This window comes from Bolinopsis microptera, chromosome 9 (genome assembly GCF_026151205.1).
Source record: "Bolinopsis microptera isolate Bmic1 chromosome 9, MBARI_Bmic_1.0, whole genome shotgun sequence".
In the NCBI taxonomy this organism is placed as follows: Eukaryota; Metazoa; Ctenophora; class Tentaculata; order Lobata; family Bolinopsidae; genus Bolinopsis; species Bolinopsis microptera.
Genome location: NC_087080.1, coordinates 7,451,749 through 7,469,512, shown reverse-complemented (window position 1 = coordinate 7,469,512; position 17,764 = coordinate 7,451,749). Strand labels below are relative to the sequence as shown.

The window sequence follows — 17,764 nt, the reverse complement described above, 5'->3', positions numbered from 1 at the left end:
AATCAATTTTATCCATCCAACTTGTTCAATGTTTGAGATACGATGTTTTCAGCATTGTTGAAAAGGATTAGCCAGCGCCTGATCTAAAGAGACCAGCTCTTAATTAGCAAAATTAAAAGGTTTGTCGCCGGATTTTCTGATCCAGGACAGCCAAAGGAAATTTCATCGTGCCGTGTAAGAGTTACCGAGAGTTCATTGGCAGATTAAACAGCGTGTGCCGCAATTCCATCAAGGAAAAGTCGTGAGGTACATTCATCATTCAACGAACATTCATTTTACTTAGCAGGAACATTCATTTAACTCATGCTGGACGCTTACCTAGTCGCTAGTGAAACTGTGATTTTAATGCTACTTACTGCACTCATATCATTTACTGTACCTCCTACAAAATGGAAATATTCACTACTTTTTCAAGAACGACTCATTTCTTATAGTACGTAATTTTTTACAAAACGTAAGGTTAATAATCAGCTTGTTACAGCTGTGAAAATAATAACTAGGACATTGCAAGGCTGTAAGTTGTTGTTTTTGTACTGCAAATCTGGAAAAGATGAGCTTGAAAATTGCTTTTAATTCAGGGATCTGAATGTAGATAGCAGAAACAAGTTGGTTGGCGCGTTTTATCGGATTTATCTACATGAGTACAATCTAAATAAGTGCAATCTACATGCAAGTAAAGGTTAAACTGAAACCCCAACTCTATTAAAAATGCAGAAGAAATAGTAACTGCTAAGTGCTACTGTAACATAACTCATTAGTTAACTTAGTAAACTTAATAAAAGTTAACTTAGTAAACTCAATAAAAGTTTACTACAATAGTAAACTTAACTTCGCAAGTTACCTGTTTTTTAGGATGGATAAGATCGAACTCAACTATCTCCTTCTTAACCTTCTTCATCTTAGCCAGGGTAGTTGTACACACTCCGATAAGGTCTGGAGCTGCTGTGCTGTCGTAGTCCCATACTTTTATCTGGCAATATATAATATTAATAATATTAGTACTTTACTTTATTATTTAGTCCCATACTTTTATCTTTGAAAAATATTAGATTATAATGAAGATCAGTAGCCGTAATTCACTTCTGAAATTTACTTTCAAGCTACGTACTTGAATGTAAAATAAACCAATTTAACTGATGTAATATATGGAAACATTTTTCTCAACCTCACTTTTTACGTAAGAATATGAGCATAGAAGCAAATGCATATTTTAAATACATAAAGATAGGATACAAAAAGAAGATGCGCTATAATTATCACTCAAACACTCGGAATCTATAATATCTCTGAATTACCTTTATAGAAGCGTTCTCATCCCCCATACAAAGCTGGGTTCCCGTTATCTCCACCTGCCTCCATCTTGGGTTCAAGTTGTTGTACACCACCTATTAGTAATATTAATAATATTACTTTATTATTAATTTAATATTAGTTATATTACTAAGAAGGCAATGTTGCATAATTCATAGCACTCTCAAATTATGTGTGCGCTTGGAGACAGTCAAACTGATGCAATGGTGGTCAATTTTGTATGATCTACATATTAATATCTTAGATTGTAATATATTATACATTATTTAAAGATAAGCAGATTGCATCTCACAATTTTCTTTAGTTAGTAAAATGTAACCGGTCAGCTATGTAGTCAGCTATGGGGTAAAATGTAGATCAGCGAATGGTGAATGGTGGTAATATTCGGGCTAATTTGAGCCGGCACAATGGTCACCTACAAGTAAGGCTCATATATATGGACTTTAGCAAGGCTTGAACTAAACTACAAAGGGACAATGCTATCATGATTATAATATTTTAATTTTGAGCACGGAAAGGTTCATTAAGTTAACACATAAATGCTAAGGAGCAGTCCGTTTGGCACCAGTGTACAGTACCCCTGGTACATAAAAAGTAAGTAGAGCCACCGAGAGCATAATAATTCACTGACTTTACATTATCACATTTTTAATTTAATATGATTTTAATAAAATTTCTTCTCTGTAAGAGTTCTCATGATGGTTTTTAAGTCCGATTAGAACTCCTTAAAATTGTGTTACAAATGAAGTGACTTCCACCGGTACCTACCTCACTACGTTTCACAAGAGCTTCAGTTCCCCCCGTTATACGGTATATCTCGTAGTACGGGTCACTTTTACCAAAAGTGTCCTTCCGGTCCAGGTGTCCACCTTCAAACTGTAGTGTCACCAGCTCCTGAGCAAGGTGGTAAGTTAGATAAATAAACACTATGTATATAATACATTGTATAGAATACAATCAACAATGTATAACTATACACAATATGTATAGTCTACATTGTATATTTTGTACATACATTACTAAACAGAGGTTAAGTTAAGTTGCTCAATTGGTTGGCGAGTAAAGCAATATACGGATAATAAAACAAAGGCGTTGGAGAAAGTGAGTAAGCTGAGTAGTGAGTAGCGGCTAAGCTTGACACTTTTTATAGAGGAGCTGTTTCTATATTTTAGAAAGTGGGCGATTCCTAATTCAAAAAGTAGGTTATTTTAATTTAAAACTTACTGTTTTTTATTTGACTAAATAGAACACACAAGTAAAACACAAGTAAAACACAAGTAAAACACAAGTAAAACACAAGTAAAACACAAGTAAAACACAAGTAAAACACAAGTAAAACACAAGTAAAACACAAGTAAAACACAAGTAAAACACAAGTAAAACACAAGTAGAACACAAGTAAAACACAATTAAAACACAAGTAAAACACAAGTAAAACACAAGTAAAACACAAGTAAAACACAAGTAAAACACAAGTAAAACACAAGTAAAACACAAGTAAAACACAAGTAAAACACAAGTAGAACACAAGTAAAACACAAGTAAAACACAAGTAAAACACAAGTAAAACACAAGTAAAACACAAGTAAAACACAAGTAAAACACAGGTAAAACACAGGTAAAACACAAGTAAAACACAAGTAAAACACAAGTAAAACACAAGTAAAACACAAGTAGAACACAAGTAAAACACAAGTAAAACACAAGTAAAGCACAAGTAAAACACAAGTAAAACACAAGTAAAACACACAAGTACGTACCTTAGTGTTGGTAGTATGAGAAGCGCTGACAATACACAACCCCTTAACTCCCCACCTCAAATGTCGCAGATCTAAATCCAGTGTCTTCTTTGAAACAGCCTAATGAAAGTAAAAGTAAGGGTAACAGCAAGGGTAACAGTAAGGGTAACAGCAAGGGTAACAGTAAGGGTAACAGTAAGGGTAACAGTAAGGGTAACAGTAAAGTATGAGGAGAAAGTAACAGTATGATTGAGGAGGAGGGATTACCAGTTAATGATCTGATCAGTGTCAATTTTAATTTGTATTCTATTAAGAATAGTATTGTTCGGTTGAACACCGTTAGGTACGTATTATATCACATTTGCACAAAAATTTAAGCACAAAGATCATATTATATTATAGAAGTAAAACTAATAAACATTACAAAATTAAATATATTAATACCTGTCCCAGCGTGAACTCTGCCTCCCCAAGGTTATCAGCAGCATTGCTGAGACCTTCATTGTCATCATCAATTACCACAACCTTGCAGAAAGTCTGCCGCTCAAATATGTACGGTATTTCTATTCCAGTCCCGAAAACTGGGTTCAAGTTGTTCTTTACTTTCTCCGTTCTGCCAACCTGTTCAAAGTTAATTATTTTAATTAATTATTAATTGATTATCTAAAAATTAATAATTCAGGGTATTTACATTTTACTGTAGTAGCATGGCAGGTTACAGTGATATGCATTTCAGATTTCCTGCACAATGAATTCGAAGAACAGGGGAGGTAAGGGGAGGTAAGGGGTTTTGGGTCGCAATTTATCTATAGATCCTCAAATCTTTAAAACTCCTCAAAATTATAGTTTTATCTCCTTTGCGACAAACTGATAGTCCTGTTGACGAATGAGGGTCAGTACTCATTAGTATATAGTATATACCCTAACCCAACCCGTCTATACTTATAGGTACTAGGTACCAATAACTATTCACGCTAAAAAAGGGACATATTATTTAGATGCTTTTAGAAACGTGTTTTAGGATGAATACTGCTGTGGCTACTAGCCCATCATAATATTATGTTGCATGTTGCATGTTGCATGTACTAACTATCAGCCCATCATGTTACATAAGCATATATTATTACCAATACATCGTTTTGTATCGTATTGTACTAGATTAAATTATATAGAAATGAACTTCCTTCGTAAAATCCACCCCCCCCCCCCCCCCCCCCATTTCTCTAAATTAAAATGAAAAGTAATGAAACGTACGGTAAAGAATGGGTGTAACTCTGCGTAAATAGATGCAGAAGTTAGTAGTATAGACAGAATGCGCTGGTGTTGAATGCTTTTGTGGAAATGAAATACAAGCCAAGTATCAAAATGAGACTAATGTCACGTTGATGTCTACTGTCTAGTATAGTGGCACCTGTACCGCTGCAATAAACTGTGAATTTATTTATAATGATCAATTTAAGAGAGACAAGATTATTTTGAAAGTACCTGAAGTTTACAAATAAGTGGATGATAAGGTAATCTCGAAGCATAAACGCAGTTGATTTATGTCCCAAAATCCAAATGTTATCTAAAGTATACCTGTATATTCTGCTACGAAAATGCCTTTAAATTTGACCAAAAACAGTCAGGGATGTAGTAATATATAACTGATATTATTTTACTCGATAGACGATAACTGATATTATTTTACTCGATTTCGGATAAAAAGCAGATTACTTATTTCTTAATTTGATCAACGAATTAATTATGTATTGTAAAAGTTAAATAACTAATTTACCAGGGTGTAGTTAGCCCTGTCTTTCACACTAGTATACAGCAAGATTTGAGGATCACTCTTGCTCAACACATCTCTGTCTCTCAGCTTCTTACAGGAGAAATTGAGGATTACCATCCCGGCATTCGCCCCTTTAGCTGAAATGAGTTTACCAATTAGTGATCAATTATCAATAATTATCATTTAGCATAAAATTGATATCAATCCACAAGAGGAAGTTTGAGTTTTGAGTACTTTGAGATTGTGATATCTCTCTTGTTTCGTAACAGCAGATTGTGTCGTTTTCACTACGTTGATCGCGAAATGAAGACCAAGCGTTTATACAAATATTTGTTTCAAAAAGAAGTTTCATAAAAGTTAAGTATCGAAATTGCGATATTTTTTCCGAGCTCCCGCTTGAATAACTCGATAATTTTATGGGCGAAAAATAGCTGCTGGCCCAATCTACACCAGCACGAGCACGAGCGTCTGCTTCCAAAGAAAAATATAGCGCTAAGAAAGATAGCTCTTGGCACAGCTCTGGATAACTATAATCACGTGACTAACTACACGTGGCTGTATAACACGTGTCATGTGACTGACTGCGACCTACCAATCTCATCTGACTCTTCAAGAGATACCTTATATTCCGCCAACTGTATGTCATCCATTTGTTGTTCCAGCATTAGGGACATAAAAACTGACAATTAGGTGCTATGATATGGGACACACTCAACTACCGCCCCTTTCCCTAAGAAAACTACCGCCCCTTTCCCTAAGAATAGGAAATATTCACATGCATATTGTATATTCAACACGTTGGAAAAGGAACATACCAACATATATTATTACAGTAAAAACCCAATTTACCGCGTCCATTACCTTTATCTAATTGGAGCCATACATTTTGATCAAAACCCGGATTTAATGCACTCGTTTCCTTCCCCCAAACTCCGCGGTTAATCGGTTAAAATGCCACTTAGTATATAAAATTATAATGTAAACTTTATTAAATGAACATCCATGAAAATTTTACAGATATCAAATACAAGGAAGCCACAAAGACGGCGAGTAAGAGAGCAGAACAGAAGCGCCCTCCACAGTCCACAGTCCACGATTAGTGAGTAGTCGTGAGCCCTGGAGGAGCTACCCGGAGCTACGGAGATAATTGTATTGAAAATATCTGAATACGCTCAAGAAGGAGAGCTGCCACCAAGTGCTTATCGTACCATTAAAATACACAGCTGCTTGAAGTTAAGGCCAGAGGGGGGGGGGTAAATGGCACTTTTGTAGTTTTTGCATATTTGATAATAGCTACTGGATACGAACAAAAAGAAAAAAACCGGATCAAAATCTGACCTTGCGCTTCTGAGATATCGCGCGCTCAATTTTGAGGTTTACCTGTAATTACATGTTAAACTGGAACTTTAAACGGCTGTAACTTTTTTGACCTTTCGATTCCTTAGTTGAGAAAACCGGCCAATCCCTGATCTTGAGATTTGGTACAGTGGTTCCTTGGACAATTATCCTCACATCTGGTGCAGCGATTTTTTTTATTTGACTCTGTTCTCAAATTATGAGGTTAACCATGTCAAAAATTCGGAAAATTTAATTGGTTAACCTCATAATTCGAGAAACGAGTCAAATAAAAAAAATCGCTGCACCAGATATCTAGATAGTTTTCCAAGGAACCACTGTACCAAATCTCAATATCAGAGAGTGGCCGGTTTTCTCAACTAAGGAATCGAAAGGTCAAAAAATGTGTTTTGAGATAGATGCAATTTAGTGTTTTCAAAATTTTGAATATTCACTGGAATGTATCACAGTTCGTTAGTTAGGACTTTTTATACACTTAATAACGTTTGCTTGATCAGACCTGGCCGTCTCCTAAATGATTTTAGCCACTTTCAGTAGTTAATGTCCTTGTATTGTAAAAAATGAGGTTAACCAAGACTTCCTGTAAACACTAACTGCTTAGAATTTGGTTGTTAACCTCGCTTTAGACCATATAACACTGGGATTGGTTTATCAATATGTTACTATATATGTAGTAAAACATTTGTACAGTATAACGATTACGTTTTTGAGGTTAACATGTAATTGACTGGTCAGATATTCAAAAAATGAGAGGTTAACCTCATTTTTTAGCCATTTACGGGTAAAATCTTCTACTAAAATATGGTCAGTTCAAATCACCTTTGTCACGTGATTATAGTTGTAGGCATTGTGATACCAATAGATACCTCACTTCGATATTGTGGTACATTACATAAGTAAGAATCGTATGTATATTCCCTACGGTACCAAAATGTGATGGTTAACCTCATTTTTTTCATTTTCTCAAGATAAAAGAAAGTCAATCAACACGTCATCTATTTAGAAATTTGTATACCGTAAACTTACGATGAAAATAATAACTCTATCATTTGATCTATTCTTGATATATCTAAAAGAAGAGGTTAACCTCATTTAATCACGTTTGGATATTACTTTTTCTGATAATTATGAACCTAAAATTTAGAGTTTACATTTGCTGACCGAAATAACAAAAAATTATGGCGTGTAATAAAATATGAACCTCAATTTTATTAACCTCAATGTTGTATAGTCAATTTTGTGAAAATCGGTTAACCTCAATTATAAAATAAAGTTAATCAGCTACAAATATGTGAATAGCAGCAATGTTTTTGTCATCAAAAATTAAATCGATTTAGAAAATAATATTTTGGTAGAATTTTTTGACCCCTTACCCCCCCTCTGGCCTTAAGTATGATGTAATAAAGTAGCGAGTTTTGTGTATGCCAGGTTAAGTTCGTAAAAATAATAGAATTTAAACGTAAGCAATGTTGTAAGTCAATTTAAACTGACACGAATTTGAAAATTATAAAGACAGGATTGTCCCTATAGGATTAAGATATACATAATAATATAAACATACAATTGGTGTAATGATGACATAGCGATAGGGGAATATCACAAAGCACAAGGTCCCTAGTATAGGAACCATAGTCAGGTAAATGTACTTCTTCTCCTCATATCACCTCAACATGATTCAGGAATTACAGTGATCCCTATACTATCAGCATTTCTGTTAGACTGTTAGCTCGCTTCATAAGCATGTCATCTTCGTTCCAAAACTTTTTATGTCCTATGCATACAATCCTTGATAGTTATCTTGATCTAGTATCTTTGTTTCACACAATAGAGCATAAGTTTTGTGGTTTATCCACTGGGCTTAGAGTTTGTGTTTAAGCTACCAAATTTTATTATTATTATTATTTTCTAAGCCATAAAACAGGAATAATCCTAATATGATAATGATGATAATAATGTACAGTAAAATGCTAATAGTATACGTTGCTTTTCATCGCTCTGTTATCACCATTATCACCATTGTTGTGTTTAGCAATTAGAGTAAGCACTATAATCTGCACTTTATTATTACAACGTACATGACTATTGGCTATGTCCCAAGATGTTCAAGCTTTAGAAGTGTCAAATTAGCTCCTTGATGAAGTTGTAAGGTAATTGGGAGTTTGGATTGTTAGCCTGAATTTAAAGATCTTGTTACTGCTGTAAGCTGTGTGCACAATCAATTTTAAATTGCAGCAGTAGCTGTATTTTAGTCATTGACAAAGCACAGCTTGGCTAGTTGAATATTCAGTTAAAACATCAGTTGAGGATATAATGCATTTATGCATTACATTTATGCGAAATGTAATGCATTATTATAATAATGCATTTCATTTCGTCTAGTATTGTCAGTTCAAAGACACAGATCTACTCGAGTTCTGGCTTGATTGTGTGGGAGCTACGTTAATATATATATTAACGTATATATATATATATATATACACATGTATACATGTATATTATATACATTTCCTTTTTTGCATATATAATAAGATTAGTCCTAACTAGCACAATTTAACTTTATAGCAGATTATTAGTGTCATCACGTACTTCAAATAAATGTGCAATAAAATAAAAAATAAAATGCAAATGGGTCACATTATTATTTAGTGTACAGTGCCCTATCTAAGTGTGATTATAACTTAACTAATATAATTGCTGTGGCCTGTGTAAGGTTTTAAACCAGGTCTTATATTTTTGTTTAGAGAAATGTTTATTATATTTCTAACTAAAGAGGTCGGTTTTCCAATGACTGATCTGAAAACAGTACTAAAACGATAGAAAACTAACATGTGTAGTTGGTGTGTTAATAACAGCATAGCCGGCATTATTAATCATCAATTAGCATTTAATACACTTTAATGAGTCCAGAAAGAAGTTGGTTGGTCATAGCAGGGTTGAAGCAAGCTGTCTGGAGCTGGTAGCACGAGCTTGATAAGCAGACTAGCCTACCGATTTCATCATCTCCAATATATTTGCTGAAACCTTTCCCAGCTCCTGTTGTTCCTAGCTTTGTTTTGGGTTTTGTAGATGGGGGAGTCTGGAAATCAGAAAGGACGTCCATTTCACATACTCATGAGCTGGCTAAGTTCGTAATTCGTTAGTTGGCTACCGAACCAAAGCCATTACATGTAATTATGATATGTTATTCATGTACAAAACCTCTGACGAGAAGAAACTAGTAATTCAAGACAATTACAAGTATTTATTCGCTTTATAAACAATTGTCCCATGATTCAGTCAGACTATTGATACTTTTTTTTATAAATGAGGTTAACCAATTCTCATTTAACCACATTTTTTTGATAAATCGATAATGGAGGGCAGAAATATTGATGCCATTAACTGAAAACTACGATAAGCTTTGTTTTTATTGTTTTTGTGTTATTTCAGCAGTTAAACTTTGAAAAATATACAAATTAAGGCAAAATTCTCAAAAATCACATAACATAAAAAACAGTTTTTTGCCTCTCCTGAAAACCTCGAATTTTTGACTTCAAAATCTATCTTCTCCTAGAGTTTTTATCCATTTCACCTCAAATTTGGAACTTATGTTCCTGACATAAATTTAAAAGTTTGTTATGTAACGATTGTTGTAATTTTGCTCCTAACTCTTTTTATGAGGTTAACCATTTTAAATTTTGTAACCCGCACTCATGGTTAACCTCATATCTCAGCTTTGGAGCAAGATATCATAAATCGTTACATAACAAAAACTCAAAATACCTTGAAGAACATTGTTGCCAAGTTACAAGGTTCTAAGTCATAAACTGAAAAAGAAGATAGATTTTGAACACGATTTCATTTAAAGTTTTCATTTACAATAGAATTACAGGTAAACCTCAAAATTCAACGCGCGATATCTTCAAATAAGAAACTTTGTTTTCGGTAAGGACAAAAGCATTTGAAAATTTAGATCGAGCTCTACAACATATCTCAAAATCTCAAAATCGACCTCGGACCCCCCCCCCCCCTGTGGCCTTAAGTCTTTTCACCTTGTGATTAATTTAGTTTTTGATATGAGATAATAATGGGGCAAGTCAGAGTGGCAACACTTGCCTTTTATCCATCTTTTCAAGCTTTTGATTAACCCACTATATTTTGTAGTAAAAACAAAGTATTTTAGTAAAACAAAGTATTTTATTTATTAGCAGTGCAATCAATTCATATGATATAATTATAAGAATATAATAGTATGTCACACCTATTTAACTGTTACGTTCGAGTAGTCGTGCCATGGCTAAATTTAACTAGGACCAGTGGTGTCGATTAACATTTTAAAAGGTGATTCTAAGTGACACAAATGGAAAATTTTAAGAAAAGACGGATCAAAACACAGATCCAAGGACAAGGAGACCCCACTGCAGGACCATACATGCTATTGGCTTGTGCATGGCCCAAAAGGTTCCAGCTGTCCAGGAAACTGTACGTAGCTGGTCAACTAGTTTTGAATTCAGACTAGGCTTGATGAGTTCTGGGGTTTCTAGAGTAAGATTTGATGGTGCCAGGTTTGTTCAGGCGGACATGGAAATTATGCGAGGAATATATAGGTATATAAAAATCATATCAATATAAAAATAGATCCAAAAATAGATCCAAAGATTCACACGGCAGTCAGGGAACTTCCAGACAAGATGCTTTTGAAACAGGTATAATTAGCGCTTTTGTAATTAGTTGTATGCAAGGGATGGGATGCTGATTGACTAAGCTGGTTCAATGCCCCAGCTATTTAGGGGGAGCCACTCAATTTCACGCCCAGGTGTTTTCAATTGCTGGGTTTCAAGTAAGAGCTTTTTGATACGGCTCTTGATAATTGAGATGGGGGAGGAAAGGTCGGAAAATTTACTAGAGCCAGGGACCATGACATTGTTTTCATTAGGAGTGCATTTGTCGAATATTTTATCAACCAAACTGTTCCATATAGTCGTACCTTTGAAGACAAAATTGAGTTTAGAAATTTCAAGTTTGTGTCGGGGGACCCGCATAGTTTGGCTACATGCTCTGGAACTTGTTTGGAATAAACTTGTCAGAGAGATAGGTTGATGCAGTTTCAAGATTTTAAACAGTTCAGTGGATATATGTTGGGTGTACAGGTTGTGGATTGACATGATTTTCTCGGTATTGAATATTGGCTTAGTGTTTTCCAAAGCAAAGCTCCTTTTTGCGATGTGTTCACTGTATGGTCTTGCACGTGCACATGTTTCATAATACTCTGCCCGGTCAAAGCTTGGTTTGCTTCCAAATAGAAGGCGTACACATCTTTTTTGGATGGAGAACAGTTTAGATAGTCTATAAGGTGTGACACCACCCCAGCTACTGATACAGTAGCTCATATGAGACTTGAATAAGGAGTCATACAGCTTATGGTACTCTGTTTCTGGAATAAACTTCATAATACGTTTAATTATAGCTATACTTGTAGTTAGTTTACTTTTTATGTTATCTAGTTGGGGTTCCCAGGATAGTTCATGGTCTATGATAACACCAAGGAATCTCACTTTATCTACTCGTGTAAGCGTGTTGCCTGATAACGTGAGTGAGTTCTCAGAGCCATATTCACGAGCACGTGCACAGGACGAGTACCGGCCAGGTCTGAATAACATGTAGACCGATTTGCTTTGGTTAATGTGCAGCAAGTTAGATTCCATAATGTGCAGCAAGTTAGATTCCATAATAGTCATTTACAGATTCAAGTACTTTATTAGCATTCAAATAGGCTTCTTGTTCAGTTTTTCCAGCAACAAATATGTTCGTGTCATCTGCAAACAGTATGAAGTGTCCAAGTTTGCTAGAGTTGGTAATGTCATTAATGTAGAGTAAGAAGAGGAGAGGGCCTAGAACTGATCCCTGTGGTACCCCATATTCAATTTTGCAGTGATCAGAGTGTGTATTTTGGAAATCAACATACTGCTGTCGGTTACACAAATAGCTTTCAATTAGGTCAAGACAGGGCCCTCTTATGCCATAGTGTTCAAGTTTGACAAGTAATTTTCTGTGGTCGATTGTGTCAAACGCTTTGCTTAAGTCAATGAATATGCCAATTACATGATTCTTACTTTCTAGGTTTTTAAGAATGTGGTCAATGGAGTAATTGATGGCATGTGCCGTTGAGTGGTTGGATCTGAATCCAAACTGTTTATCGTATATGACCATATGTGAAGTAAAGAAGCTATATAGTCGGCAGTAAATTACTTTTTCAAATATCTTACCAAAGATAGGTAGAATGGATATAGGCCTGTAGTTATCAAACAGCTGTGGGTCTCCTTTCTTAAATACGGGGGTGACCTTACCTATTTTTAGAATATTTGGAAATAGACCCAGCTTCATGAATGAGTTTAGGAAACCAGCTAGGTGTTTAGAGATTGTAGTGCAACATTTCTTAAGAACAGCTATTGATATGTCACTAGCCTTGTTTTTCAAAAAATTTCAAAGTTTTCTACGTTGTAGCACACCTGCCCACAAAAATTTGTTTGAATATCTTCTAAGAACTTGGTCATATTAGATTCACAGTAGTCGTATTTTGGTTTACAAGGGTCAAGTTCTGGTTCTTCAGGCATGCTACATTCGAGAATACAGAAAATTGGAGAGTGATGCGAAACCCTGGTATCCAGTAGTCCAGCTGACACAATATTGTCAGTGGAGTTTGTCAGAATATTGTCAATAAGCGATGGGACACAGCCTGGTTTATGGTGCGTTGCCAGTGATATAAGTGGGATGAAGTTATTTCCATATAAAATGTTTTCAAAGCTGGCAGAGCCTTTATTAAATAGATTAAAGTTGAAATCTCCAAGCAGGATAACGTTCCTATCAGGAACCTGATTAAGAAGGCTCTCAAATTCGTGTAGGGCATCTTTGTCAGATCCACCAGGTGGTCTGTATAGGACGCCAACTGTTTGGGGCCTGCCAACATTTGTTATGGAGACAAACACTGATTCAAGGTTAGGGGTACACATACATAGTTTGTCAATACGGGTGTAAGTAAGTGACTCATTGATGTAAATTCCCACTCCACTACCTTTAGATTTGTCACGTAATTTATTGGTGTATTCAGAGAGATAACCGGGTATCCTATACAGGTCTTTGAGGTTTGCATCAATATCTGTCTCAGCCAAGCCAATAAACGAGAGTGGATGACTGTACTGTGAGATTTCTGTGACAAATGTATCAAAATTTGCAGCATTTCCATCAATATTGTTAAAAATACCAGTAAGGTTCTGCCCATTTCTATGATACAGCTTTATGAGGTTCTTAAAGCTTTTATGATCATAATTTTTACAGCTTTTATGGATTTCATTGATTTCAGAAACATCTTCAATTTCATCAAGGTGGACTGGGTCATGTTTGTCACGTATAAGTGCAGAAGCAAATGGGCAGTACCGTTGTGGTAAGCTGACGATGCAGATGTAGCATTGCCAGCTATCATTGGTGTGGGTGTATTGGAAGAGATTTTGGGCACATTTAGAGTGAGTAACTGTTCCACAGGAACTACAGTTCAAAATTTTGTGGTGTGTTGAGATAAATTTATTGCATCCATTGCAAACATTCTTAGTAATTTGTGGTTGTTTGATCATCATAATTATGGTGGGTGCCTACCACCCTCTACCGCTCCGCCGAAGTTCCCCTGACTGGTGTTAAAACGTGCTCTAGACTGGCTACTCCTTCTGCCAGCTACAGATTCCTTAATATTCGTGCCAGCAAATTTACGGATACCACTTTTACCAAGGTGGACAATATCTGAGGTAAGAGGGCCATTTGCAGCAATATCCCATCTGCCATACTCATCTGAGAGCTGGCGACCAAAAATAGAGTTATCAATAATAAAAATGTTTCTTTGCTGATAAGACACATCGAGGATGCCCCGATTAAAGCTTTCAACTTTTCTATTTAGAGAGTTTAGTCTAGTTGGAAGTAACATTGACAAGTGGATTTTGGATTTGGGGTAGGTTTCAGTAATGTCTCTGCACTTGGATTCGAGGACATGGAGGAGGTAGGCTTCTGATCGTGGATGAGACCGGGAGTTAATACTGTTGATTCCAGTATGGATGACAATATTACGGTAAGGGCCAATCTCAATTGCATCAGGGAGAGCCTCCATGTGACCTACCAAAACACGCTTCCCAGGGACCCAACGACCAAAGGTACCTACTGAGTCACCAAATGTCATCCTGGAGGTGTTTGAATCACCCAGAATGATGGTCGAATTGATGAAGTGAGGAGAAATGTGTCTAAAGGTCAGGCTCACTCTCTCTGTGGAGACATTCTCGTCTGGGAGGATCCCGTGTTTCCAAAAGTCCTGCGCATATCTCGTTGTGACTAACAAGCTGTTGTCCTGAAGGGGGAGATCTTCTGATTGGCTGTCATCATTATTGCAGAAGGACATGGTACGGGCAGCTCCTAGTGAGATCGTAAGGATGTGAGATTCGGGATCAATCACAGGCTCATCATCTCTGTGCATTGGAATGTGGTTAGCACCAGAGCTATACTTACTAATGAGACACGAGTTAATCTTGATATTCCTATCATTCACTGGAGAAGGTATTTTAGGAACAATTGTGTCAATAAGCTTCTTCAGCACGTGCGGCATTTCTCTTGCTGGGTGCTCAGTGCCAGTGTACCTATACGAGAAGTCACCAAAGTACATTACTTCACGAGAGTTTTCACCAACACTAGTAAATTCGCTACAGTTACCACTGATGAACGCTTGGACTTCCTCCTTAAGTTCTGGTGTAAGGGCTAGAGGGTCATACATTTCATAGGGCTTGCACGGTGTCACATGTTTCTTTGTGTGTGGAGAGACAGTATTAGGTAGGGGAGGGGATGTGGGACCAGGACCATGGTTAGGCTGTGGCATCCTGTTTGGTGGAGGCCGAGGGCTGCTGCTGCTTCTGACAGGGTGAGAATCCTTGTCAGGTTTTACTGGTTCTTCCAGGGCTCATGTCTGTCCGCATTGCACTTTGTGGCGAGGCAGCATTAGTGTCTATAAAAGAATCTTGTGCCTAGCGAGGGGACTCGCAATGCCATGGTGGGCTATGAATACACCAGTTTAACTCACGAGGCAACTCGCAAAAGCCATGGTGGGCCTTGAATACGCCAGCTCCTCGGGTTACTATAGAGCCGACAGCGCTAGTGGGCCCCCTTATGTACCAGGACTCCACTGGCAACGATCGACTAACACCCCAGATATAAGCAAAGATTGGCGCGCAGTCATAAACAGCGGGTGCGCGCACAGAACTGCTTCCCGCTAGCACCAATATCACTCACCTGACTCCCATGTGACACTAACCTCACGCCGCGGTGCGGTAATTCGATCATGACAAGCCAAACCGGATTAAACCACTTGTTAATATAGCCGTTCTGCTTGCCAGTCTCTACATTAATTAGCCCGCTGGGTTTTGCTGCCCCCCTGTTTGCAAATTTGCCGCCCCTCGGAGAGTGTAATGGGAGTATCGCTACAATGTGGGAGTGTAATGGGAGTATCGCTACAATGTGGGAGTGTAATGGGAGTATCGCTACAATGTGGGAGTGTAATGGGAGTATCGCTACAATGTGGGAGTGTAATGGGAGTATCGCTACAATGTGGGAGTGTAATGGGAGTATTGCTACAATATGGGAGTGTAATGGGAGTATCGCTACATTGTATTTGTGGGAGTGTAATGGGAGTATCGCTACAATGTGGGAGCGCAATGGGAGTATCGCTACAATGTGGGAGTGCAATGGGAGTATCGCTACATTGTGGGAGTGTTATGGGAGTAATGTATAGTAGTTACCACACCAAACGTGTGTAATGTGTGTAATGGCATAAATGGACCCTGGATCAGAACCTGTTTTTCCTGTGTCGTACATTATGATCCCTGCTCCTGTTATTTCTGGACTGAGTGAGAGTCCACCTCATGTGACATCACAAACCCTCACGTTTTAGCTCAGCCACCAAAAGGCAGATAGTATCAATACAGTTCCCCACCACCTAACACACTATCCAAACGTTAGCACACCCGCAACCGCCATTAGCAACCTACGTCTCACCAAGTCTCAAGAGCCAGCATTACTCAGCACGGGCGTCATCCTTTCATGGTGTTGAGCGGCCAGGGTAACCACCCAGAACTTCCCTAGGGACCAAGTTAGTAAATCTCCGGAGGTGCAACCCCGATTCGGCTGATACCTTAGCAGGTATTATCATCCAGTGGCCCTCAGGGAAGGGGCTTAATGCAGATGGATGGACTCCAGTAGGACGCTCCCCAAGTGGAGGGTCGCCACCTCTATATGACGGTGGTCAGTGGGTGTCGCGACAAAAAAAAAAAAAAAAAAAGGGTCGTGCTCTCTGGGTGTGGCTGGTCAACTCTCTGGAAGGCAGACTCACGGAGGCCTTTTATCTCTTGCTGTAGCATGTTCAGTTTCTCTGTGACATCATCATTAACCAACCCCTGGTTTGAAGAGCGTTCGCTAAGACATAATGCAGTGACAACCTCCTTAGTTGAACGGATGTCAGCGTAGAGGGATGAAGGTACCTTACTAAGTGCGGGACAGACATAACAGCTTGGGCACTCCCACAGTTCCATTTTCTTAATATCTGATGGTGAAAGGCCGAGTAGATTACTGCACCTATTATGCCATTGCTGTTGACACTTGTTGCAGGTGATGTAGGTTGAGTTTTTGTCACTCTTCTTGCATGGACACTTCTTTTTGTTTTGGGTAGGAGTTCTCTTGTTTTGAGAAGGTGTGCTCTTGGCACTTGCACTAGGAGTACCCTGGTTTGATGGGGTTTTGGGGACAAGGCACTCTGCATCAAAGAATTTGTCTCCAGTAACATCAATGGGGCTTTCTGGTATGACAGTAGGAGATTCGGTGTTACTCTTCAGTTGCTCCTTGAAGAGGGAAACTCTTGATTGAGGTGAGTCATAGAGGCTGTTATTCGGATCGTTCGGATCACATTTGTACAGCAAATGTGATATTTAAGTGACTCACTTTGTGTCCCTCTGTCACACTCTCTCTCTCTCTCACTCTCTCTCCTCATTTACAGCTCCCTTAATTACTGCTTTGTACATAATTAGGTAATTTGGCAGCGGAGCCTATTAAGTATAACTATTGACTATTGAGAAAAGAATATTTTTTTAATGTGAATGTTTAAAAAAATGAAACTAGGATCATTATGCTCTGAGACAGCTTTATCATTATATATTGGACATGGAGACACCAACAACATGAGAGACACCAACAACATGAGACACCAACAAATGATAAAGGAATCCTGTCACATATTATGGCATATCTACTTCGATACAGAAAGTCAAGTCTTCAGTTTTGGTTTGGTGTCACGACCCAAAAGTTTATACTTTTGCACAATTTTAACTTTAGCACTGTTTATACTTTTGCAATTCAACTGCGATAGTGAAGTCCTGGCCGTAGGCACGGGTTACACTAGTAAAGCCATAAGATCAATGTAAGAAAACATCAATCGATGAATGTGAAAGATAATAGCATGTTTACTGTGGCTATGTATTTGTGGATATAATGTATTATATTGGATAATAATAGTTTTCACACCACCAAA

The 17,764-nt window shown here is 37.5% G+C and overlaps 1 protein-coding gene across 5 annotated transcripts in view; it reads right to left on the bottom strand.

Moving 5' to 3' along the window:
- LOC134821209 (copine-7-like) overlaps window positions 1–17,764 on the bottom strand; it is a 44,769-nt gene that overhangs the window by 26,318 nt on the left and 687 nt on the right. For 3 of the 5 annotated variants that reach the window (XM_063831899.1, XM_063831900.1, XM_063831901.1), the window contains exons 2-7: window positions 4,828–4,961; window positions 3,495–3,671; window positions 3,072–3,170; window positions 2,080–2,205; window positions 1,296–1,385; window positions 842–970 (exon numbers count right to left, since the gene is read on the bottom strand). In XM_063831899.1, coding sequence (XP_063687969.1) covers window positions 842–970; window positions 1,296–1,385; window positions 2,080–2,205; window positions 3,072–3,170; window positions 3,495–3,671; window positions 4,828–4,961 — 755 coding nt within the window. Of the gene's footprint in view, window positions 1–840; window positions 971–1,295; window positions 1,386–2,079; window positions 2,206–3,071; window positions 3,171–3,494; window positions 3,672–4,827; window positions 4,962–9,168; window positions 9,303–17,764 lie in introns of those variants that run through there. The other 2 variants (XM_063831903.1, XM_063831902.1) reach the window with 2 other exon arrangements.